A 9,717-nucleotide genomic window follows, 5' to 3' on the forward strand; every position below is an offset into this window, starting at 1 on the left:
CCTTCCCTGGATGTCATTGAAAACAAGAAAGATATTTTGTTAAGTGAATACCTTGGCACGTTGTCGGTAACTATGAGGCAACTGAACTGCAAGACGCAACCGCCCACCATGGAGGAGCTAAAGGCTACCTTAAGGCAAAGGGCTGGTTATGGAATGATAACATCTTTTACGGTTTTACCAATGGCGCAGTGCTATAATACAGAGGCGAAAAATTTGGATGAGATCGTGAGCACTGGTAATCCAGGCTTAAAGAACGAGGATTATAAAAAAATAATGATAAAGAGACTTCCACTGTACGACGAGTTGGGTTTACTGGACCTCTAACGCACGTGACTTTTAATGATGTGACGTAAAACTGGAAGAGAAAAATGAAAATCGGGAAAAGAAATAATTAGCGAATTTATTAAAATTAATATAAATAAATGGAATATTGACGTGCTTTTTTTAAATAGGCATCCTTATATGTAGGAATTATTAATTAATAATAGCAGAGTTTTTAGTTTGTAAAGTTAAAAATTATGATTTCATGATATGCTCAACTTTTCTTACTAAAGTTTAAAAAAAATTCCTTTTACGTCTATATTGTATTAGAGATACCTGTATTAGAGATCCGCGTATACATATAAATGCACTTTGTCTAATTCAGCTGCGCTAATAAAAAAAATGATATCAATGATAACGAGAACAGAATGTTAATTTTATATAAACATTTATATTTATATTAATTTATATATTAACACATTTACAATTTCTCTCTCAAACTTATTGTATGGACTATACGGATGACCCATCCTTAAGTAAATTTGCGTTTGTTTACGTGGAACCGATTTGATTACATTAAAAAAATCCTGTTTTTCTTTAATTACAGATCAATCAATAATTACAACAGATAAGATAATAAGATAACATTCAACCTTTGATTCTTACCGTATTTTTTTAGCAAGAGATAATAACTCCTTTTTTTATCACGTACAAGAAATGTTTTCGATACGAGAATATTATAACAAAGTGACTGAATAAAGACAGTGTAAAAAATGTTAAAATAATGATTTGATTAATATTTATTTTTATTAGAAGAGCAATCAGCATATGTATATACATATATGTGTATATCTCATCACAAGGTCGAATACTGAATGTCTTGCTTTCTTCTTCCTTTGTCTTGTTTTTCATTTTACCTAAAAGTCAAATATAAATCTTAAATATATATAACTATATATATTTATAATAATCCACTTATCTCAATTTTTATCACAACTGTTTATTTTATATTTCAATATAATTATTAATATTTAATATAAAATCCTTTAACATTACAAATTACATATTATACGAGTATCCAGACACAAATTAAAATTACTAACTAGAAATTTTATCTTAAAATAATATTAAGTTATTGATTATTATAGTAAAATAATTATATCCTATATAAGTTATATGCAATTTTTTTTATATATGCGGAATGGTATTTGAAATACTTTTCTGTTAGTCGCTCGTATAAGGAGTCTATGATCAGAAAGAACTAGTAGTATAATAATATAATTATTTAGTTAATATTATATTACTTAATTAAGAAAAATAATATATAATGTCAAGGATGTAACAATTGTTTATCATTATTCAGTTGCGATTGATATTGAATAATGAGAAATAAATCTAAATTAATATCTTAATGATGATTTTACACTTTGAATAATCACGATTGCATACTTATTAAGTATCATTGAGGAGAACTTTGTTTGCAATTGTTATTGCAAGACAAATAATATAAATACATCCGGTAATACAACAAATATGACCAAACAGAAAACTAACTATATATTAATATCTAATGGAAAAGTTTACATTTCGACAATAGCGTAAAATGAAACATTACAATGTAAGACCAAAATTTTATAATAATATGAATTAATGTCATTAGTAAGCATCATTGAATTGACTTGCTGATAACGATTTTTCTTATCAGTTACACTATATTAGTACATATACGCCTAGTATTTGACACGAAAATGTCATGTGCTATTTAGTAGGAAAGTAATTAAATTTTCTTACGCTGGACGTGTCCCATTATTAATTTCAACAGTATGATGCATGTTTTTCCTTGGTTCTACGTGCAGCCAAAAACCCCCTTTAGGCATCAAATTAAAGCCGCCTTTATCTATCTTGAGCGGCAACGGCGTCTTTTCGCAAGTTTTCAATTCGCAACGTGCAAGCAGATGAAACAGTAAAGCTTTCGTTTCCAGCAATGCGAATCTGTTACCTATGCACATTCTGGGCCCTTGACCAAAGGGAAGATAAGCTCCGGAGCTCAACGTGTGTTTCTTCCGTTCGCCAAGAAATCGCTCAGGATCGAATTTCTCCGGTTGTTCGAAATATTTAGGATCATGATGAAGTCCGTAAACCGGTATCCATATGCCTTGTCCCTTTCTTATAGTAAGAGGCTTCATTCCTGGTAATGTCGAAGGTAATTCGAAATCTCTCACACATAATCTGTCCAATACCGGACCAACTGGATACATCCTGAGAGCCTCGTCGATTACCGCCTCAAGATATTCCATATTATTAATCGCCTCGTAAGGTGCTTGTCCGTTATTCTCTTCTAAAACCTGATCGATCTCGCTTTGAAGCCTTTCCTGCACATCCTGATTCACTGCAATTTCATGAGCGGCAAAACACATTAACGTCGAGGTGCTGTCGAATCCGCCGAAGAAGAAAATGAACGCTTGCGATATCATATCGTCGATAGTCAAATCCGTCTTGCCGTCTTTACCTCTGCTCTCCATCATCAGCTGCAACATGTCTGGTCGAACAATACCTTTTTCTTCTCTGGTTCTTATCGTAGTCTTTATAATGTCTCGGAAGAAATTCGCTATTTGCTCGCGAAGAAGTTTCAACTTAAGTATTCGCGCCAGCCAAGGTAAGGTTCTAAAGATGTAGAACTTAAGAAAGAGAAGACTTCTGAAAACGGTCACTTCCTTACCGTACACATAAAATTCGTTCTTCGGATTTCTCATGGAATCTACAGAGACGCCAAAGGCGCAGGAAGCGATCACGTCATTTGTATATCTCGCGAAAATATCTTTCATTTCCATTGTCCTCTTCTCGGATGGTAATTGCGCCAAGTAATTAGCGAAGTCAATGCCGTAATTCGACATCAGTTTGAACATACTTTTCATCTTACTGGACGTGAAGGCCGGGCTCAGTATAGATCGCGTCTCCCGCCACCTCTCGCCGCGAAGAGAGACGAGATTCTTGCCGAAAAACGGATCTTGGGTCTCATCGATGAACTGACGATGATCCATGAACATGTCAAAATGTTTCAGTGTGATAGCTTTAATAAGCTCGGGATCGCGAAGCACTACGAGTGGTTTCGTCAAATCGTATATGCCGACGTACTTGGCGTCAGGGTGTAAATCGTAAGTCGACTTGATAAGATCGACCATGGATTGACGACGGAGGAAAATCGATCCCATGTTTCCCAGTAATGGCAATGGTTTTGCACACGGTATTTCATGTTTTTGGAAGAAATTCAAATTCTTGAAGAGGAAGTAATACAGACCCAAAGTACCCGCTATCACCGACAAGACGATCACATATATCATACTGACAATTGTTTACGCAATCAAACTGAATTCACGAAAGAAGGAAATTTATAAAAATAATACTGTTTAAATATTAATTTTGTATTTTCAACAACACGTCAAGTTGCAACGACGCTCTGCTATCAACTGCCGCGCTGCGATAACTAATCTTTCTGTTATATATAGTACGCGTCATATGGAGGGACCAGTTGCACACTATGTAATGCGTAAAGTTATTCCCAGACTATGGTTGTCACTTTCTAAGAAGTATTGTGTCGGATATGCATTATAGTGTTCTGCCGGAAGGTGATCATCAATTTTGATCACGCTATACATACATTATATATAGACACATAAATTATAAAAAACAATTAAAACATTTTGTATTAAGATAATGACTTGTAATTAATTAATTTCTATAGACTTTTTCGATTCTAATGTTATTTTTTTCAAATATTATTTTTATATTTGTACATAGATTCATTTTTGTTTCCTTTATGTAATTGTTTGTCTAAATTATTTTTAATTTGTTTGAATACGTTTTTAACTTTTAATGTAAAAAAATTATGAAAATAATATTTGCTACAAAAATTACACAGGGACGCAGTGGAGAAATATAATTAATTACTATAATAACAAGTTATTTACATCACAAAAGAAACAATTTGCATTTCAATATAATCAATAATAACACAATGACAAATGAAATAATATTCAATTCATTAATTGCTTTTATACTCTCCTTTTTGTTGTTGAGAAGCATATAAGAGATAAGATAACTATTTATATGTATAATAGGTATAGAAATGTTACTACGTATAAGAGATAAGATGACTATCTATCTATATAAGGATAAAAATGTTTCTAATACAAATATACCGTATTTTTTAAAATTTGCAGTAATATATATAAATATCTTCTTGTTGGATAATTAAAGAAGAAATGTTTCATTTCGTGTACATTTTGATTTTGTTATTTCCATTTCATTTTTATTTAACGACATTATGTTATATGAAAACATTTAATTATATTTTGGCTGAACTTTTGTAAATCATATTTTATTTTCTTATATCAAAAATATCAAATTTTAAAATTGTTACGTATTTTAAGAAATTTGAGCGAATTTTCAAATTTACAAAATTACAAATTAAAATTTATTTTTCTTTAGATCAATGTTATGTTGGGACGTTATTAATTAATAAAATAGCAGAAATTTATTTTTCTATATTAAAATGTCTTTTATTTTTAAATTTTTAAGAAATTATAAAAAAATATAAACATTTTCTTACATTTGGTTTGTTCCATTGATAAAATTAGGTAGAAAAGTATGACGCATATTTTTTCTTGGTAACATCAAAGAAAAGTATCCTGTAGTCAGAAATTATCTTCAAGTTTCATATTTAAATCGTCATTAGCAATCTTGAGTAATATTGCCATCTTGCCACATGTTTTCAGATTGCAACGAGCCAATAAATGAAAGAGTAGACTCTTTGTCTCCTGCAACGCGAACCTTGAACGCATTCTATGACTAATTGTAAGACCAAAGGGAAGATAGAAACTCCGCAGTTGATAATATTCTTCTTACGTTCATCAAGAAATTATTAAGGCATAGAACATTTCTTCGATTCCTTAAAATAATTGAATAATTGAGGTCGAAAAACGCCAACACAGTACAAAGCGGATCTTGATGTTTCCATATAATATTAGTGTGAATTTTACAATTTTCGGTTCATTTAACGATTCACACCACGTGGCTGCAAATCGCGTGCTTCTCCGCAGCTCCGAACCGAATAGTATGTAATATCATGTAGTAGTATGTAATTAAATTGCCGAAGGCAATCTAATAAATCGATACTCAAGGCATCTATTTTAAATCCTACTTGACGCTCACTTGCATCTAATAAATCCCCCCTCCCTCGCGACGTCAAATAAATGCTAACTTGCATCTATATGAATCGTTCTCACCGAATCTGTAAAGAAATTTATTGCAAAAAAATATCACCCCATGTTCTCAGCCAGGAATCGAGCCACAGGGATCTCCACGTTTGCCGGACGGGCGTCCTGCTTTTGGACCACCGAGGCATGTGATAACATTTCCCATGAGAACGTGGGGTGATACTTTTTTGCAATAAATTTCTTTACAGATGCGATAAGAACGGTTCGTATAGATACAAGTTAGCATTTATTTGACGTCGCGAGGGAGGGGGGATTTATTAGATGTAAATGAGCATCAAGTAGGATTTAAAATCGATGCTTTGAGCATCGATTTATTAGATTGTCTTCGGCAATTTAATTTTGATATTACATACTACTCGGTTTGGAGCTGCGGAGAAGCACGCGATTTGCGGCCACGTGGTGTTATATGAACCGAAAATTGTAAGATTCGCACTAATATTATATGGAAGCACCAAGATATCCGCTTTATACCGTGTTGGCGTTTTTCGAGCTCAATTGTTGTCAACATTCCACGGTCTTTCCTGATACTTAATTAATAAAATAATGTTAAAGTTTATAAACCGTATCCGTATGTTTTGTTCTATCTTAAATTGTTTTAATTTTGGTAAAGCTAGAGGTAGTTTGAAGTCTTTACGCAATGTATCCATTACTTTTATAGTTCGCTTTGAGAGTTTTGTTAATCAAAATATAAATATTCCATATATATGTATACTGTTGATTTGTTAACTGCTTCATAAGATGCTTGTTTTTATTCGTTTCTTCCAAAATTGAATTAATCTCTATGAAATTTTTCGTGTTCTAGTTTATCGCAGTTTCACGAGCAACAAAACGGTACTGAAATCACCAAAAAAAACCTGATTGCTTGTGCCATATCTATATAGGTATAATCATTTCTGCTTTGCTCTTTTGACTCTTGCAATCATCAATTGCATTGTCAGGACGGTACACTATTATTATATTCTTGGTTTTAAATAATGGTTTTTATGAGATTTTAAAAGACATTTGCTATTTTCTGACAAATAAATTTATTAATTGTGTCAGGGCAAGCTTTAAATATATTTAACTTTATTAAAGTAATATTAAAACACAATAGCTTCTTTGCCAGATACATCAAATTTATTTTAATTATAATTTTTTCATTTTATTTTATATACCTTTTCATTTTGTTCCTTTAATAATAAAATCTTAATATGCATAAGTTAAGTGTTTCTGAATAATATAAGAGAAAGCACCGATATCTTCTATTTATAGAAAATAAAATATGATAAAAAATTTTAATCATGAATTTTTTTGCTCACTATTATACATATATATCACCACTATTTTACTAAATATAATATATAATATATAATCATATGTATATCATATAATTTTGTTGAAATTGAAATTAAATGTTTCATTTATTGTAATTTTCTTATTTATATTTATTTATTTATTAAATGCTTTTATATTGTGTTGTTAACGAAAGTGATCCCAAAGTACAACGTTATTCATTAAAAGCTAATTCGACCTATACCTACTGTTGCATTAGCATAATCTAGACTGCGTTCAATTTTCACGCTTTTGGCGCTTACAGCGCTCACAGAATCATTTTATCCTTATTATTTATCAAACATTAAACAAGGACAAATCATGCTTGTAGCGCGTAAGCGTTACAACGGAATGCAGCCCTAATATAGCGTTCGATACACGTCATCACTTATGTAAGTAAATAAGGATGATCACATTGATCACAAGTATGTCCGTTGTTGTTGGCACGATAAATTTTTAAATAATTAAGACAAAGGTATGTACATTTTGTTCGATGACAGTTATTGTTTACTTAACATTTTTAAATATCACATTATCTATGCCTTTTATTAACGATATGTAAGGTTCATATTTTGATCATTCATATTGATTAACAGCATGAATTAATTTATTAGGAAATTATAAGATTGAATAATAAAATTGCGTTAGATTGTCCCTCATAACTTTGACCATGGCCAGTCGTAATGGCAATAAAGACATTGTGGCAATGGATAAAAGACCCTATTGATCAAAACTGTCCGCATTGATAAACTAATTCGTACAATCACTGCAGATAACTTTGTAAATTTGCATATACTTTTATATCATTTTGTATAATTTTTTCTATTAAATTGTATACAAATCTATATAATATATATACATAATAATATAACATATATTGTTTACATATTGCATACTGTATATATAATATACACTGCAATATAATGTAAAATTTATTTGTGATTGATCTTGTGATAAAATAATATTGTATTCTTTATTTATCTATTCTTTATTCGCAGTCTCATATAAATTCTTACGTTTCGAATGCTTTTATTATTCAATTGCGTTCATGTCTTTACATTGTAATTTAAACCAATACGTTTAGTTTCTGTTCTGAATCGCAGGGTGCCTGTTCTCTCTCGGTACGACACTCAACCAGAAACCGCCTTCGATCCGCATTGAAAATCCGCCCTTCTGTAACTTTACAGATGTCGAGGTCTTCTCGCACGGCTTTAACTGGCAACGAGCCAGAAGATGAAAAAATAAAATTCTCGTCTCCAGTAACGCGAACCTATTGCCGATGCACATCCTCGGGCCTAATCCAAACGGATAGTAAGCGTCAAGATTACACTCTCCTTCAGCCTCACCGAGGAATCTCTCAGGCTTGAATTTATCCGGCTCTGAAAAGTATTTAGGATCATGTTGAAGCCCATAAAATGGGATCCAAACTAACGTTCCCTTCTTCACAAGATACGGTTTTGCATCCGGCAATGCAGCGGGCAGCTCGAAATCCTTCACACACAATCTGTCTGTCATTGGTTGTACCGGATACTTTCTGAGCGACTCACTGATCACAGCGTTCAGATACTTCATTTCATTGATTGCCTCGTAAGACGGTTGGCCATTCGTCTCTTCCATAACCTTGTCGATCTCCTTCTGCAGCTTTTCTTGAACGTCTGGATTTACAGCGATTTCGTGCGCCGCGAAGCTCATCAGGGTCGAGCTGGTCTCGAAACCAGCGAGGAAAAAGATAAACGCCTGCGACGTCATGTTTACGATGGACAACTCTCTTCCCGGTTCTCTTTTACCTTTGCTCTCCATCAGCAGCTGGATCACGTCCGGGCGTGTGACACCTTTCTCTTCTCTGAGCCTCATAGTGTCGGCTACTAGATTTATAAAAAATTCGTTAGTACGATCGTCTAGTAACTTGAGATTCAACAGACGTATGAGCGTTGGCATGTGCTGGTACATCAGAATTTTTATAAGAGCGATTACGTCGAAGTTCGTCGCTTTTTTGCCAAAAGTGTAGAATTCGTTCGTCGGGTTCCTCATCGAGTCCACGTTAATGCCGAAGGCGCAGCTAGCGATCACGTCGTTGGCATACCTCGAGAATATTTCTTTCATTTCCATGACGCGCTCGTCCGACGGCACGTTCGTCAAGTACTCTGAAAAATTCACAGCGCACTCGGATATTAACTGACACATGGCCTTCATTTTGCTAGCTGTGAAAGCGGGACTCAGAAGCCCTCTGATGTCGCGCCACTTGTCGCCACGAAGAGCGAACAAGTTCATCCCGAAGAGAGGATCCTGAGTTTCATTGCCGAAGAAAACGTGATCGTGAAAGGCGTCGAAATTTTTGATACCGACGAATTTGATCAGTTCAGGATCGCGGATCATCACGAACGATTTCGTGAGCTGAAAGGCACCAACGTATTTAGCGTCGGAATGTAAATTGTATATTTCTTTAATTGCATCGGCAAAGCTCTTTGGACGCACAAAAATTTTCCAAAGATCTTCTATCAATGAATATTGTTTTGCATGTGGAATTCCGTGCTGGCGAAACACATTCGAATTTTTGCGAGACGAGTAGTAATAAATCGCGAATATGCCGGCTAATATCGATAAGGCTATCGTCCAGTACTCCATGATGGACGTTTAATCAGAATATCTGATTACTTCTAGATAAAGTTAAGCACCCGTTTGTTATAATATCACTGTTCGTAGTTACACGAGGCACTTTTGGATTGTGTAATTCAGTATGTTGAGTGTACAATATATTAATTGATGTGTATTTTGTGTATCAAAACAATCTGCTCGTTTGAAATTCTCGTATATGACTGCCCGTACTGAGATAGAATTATTTGTTAAATAGCTCGTTGCAGCTTCATGA

General features: G+C 33.5%; 2 protein-coding genes across 2 annotated transcripts; both read right to left on the minus strand.

Moving 5' to 3' along the window:
• Positions 1-692: 692 nt before the first annotated feature.
• LOC105460946 (cytochrome P450 9e2-like) lies at positions 693-3,764 on the minus strand. The gene is made up of 2 exons (XM_011707441.1): positions 2,053-3,764; positions 693-1,178 (listed from the first exon to the last, which is right to left on the minus strand). The coding sequence occupies exons 1-2, from the start codon at positions 3,600-3,602 to the stop codon at positions 1,175-1,177; spliced, it is 1,554 nt and encodes a 517-aa protein (XP_011705743.1). The 5' UTR covers positions 3,603-3,764; the 3' UTR covers positions 693-1,174.
• A 4,053-nt stretch (positions 3,765-7,817) lies between these two features.
• Positions 7,818-9,717, minus strand: LOC105460947 (cytochrome P450 9e2-like). Its single transcript, XM_011707442.1, has one exon. It carries the CDS (start codon positions 9,471-9,473, stop codon positions 7,929-7,931), a length of 1,545 nt encoding a protein of 514 aa, XP_011705744.1. The 5' UTR covers positions 9,474-9,717; the 3' UTR covers positions 7,818-7,928.

This window comes from Wasmannia auropunctata, unplaced genomic scaffold (assembly GCF_000956235.1).
Source record: "Wasmannia auropunctata unplaced genomic scaffold, wasmannia.A_1.0 LD313125.1, whole genome shotgun sequence".
In the NCBI taxonomy this organism is placed as follows: Eukaryota; Metazoa; Arthropoda; class Insecta; order Hymenoptera; family Formicidae; genus Wasmannia; species Wasmannia auropunctata.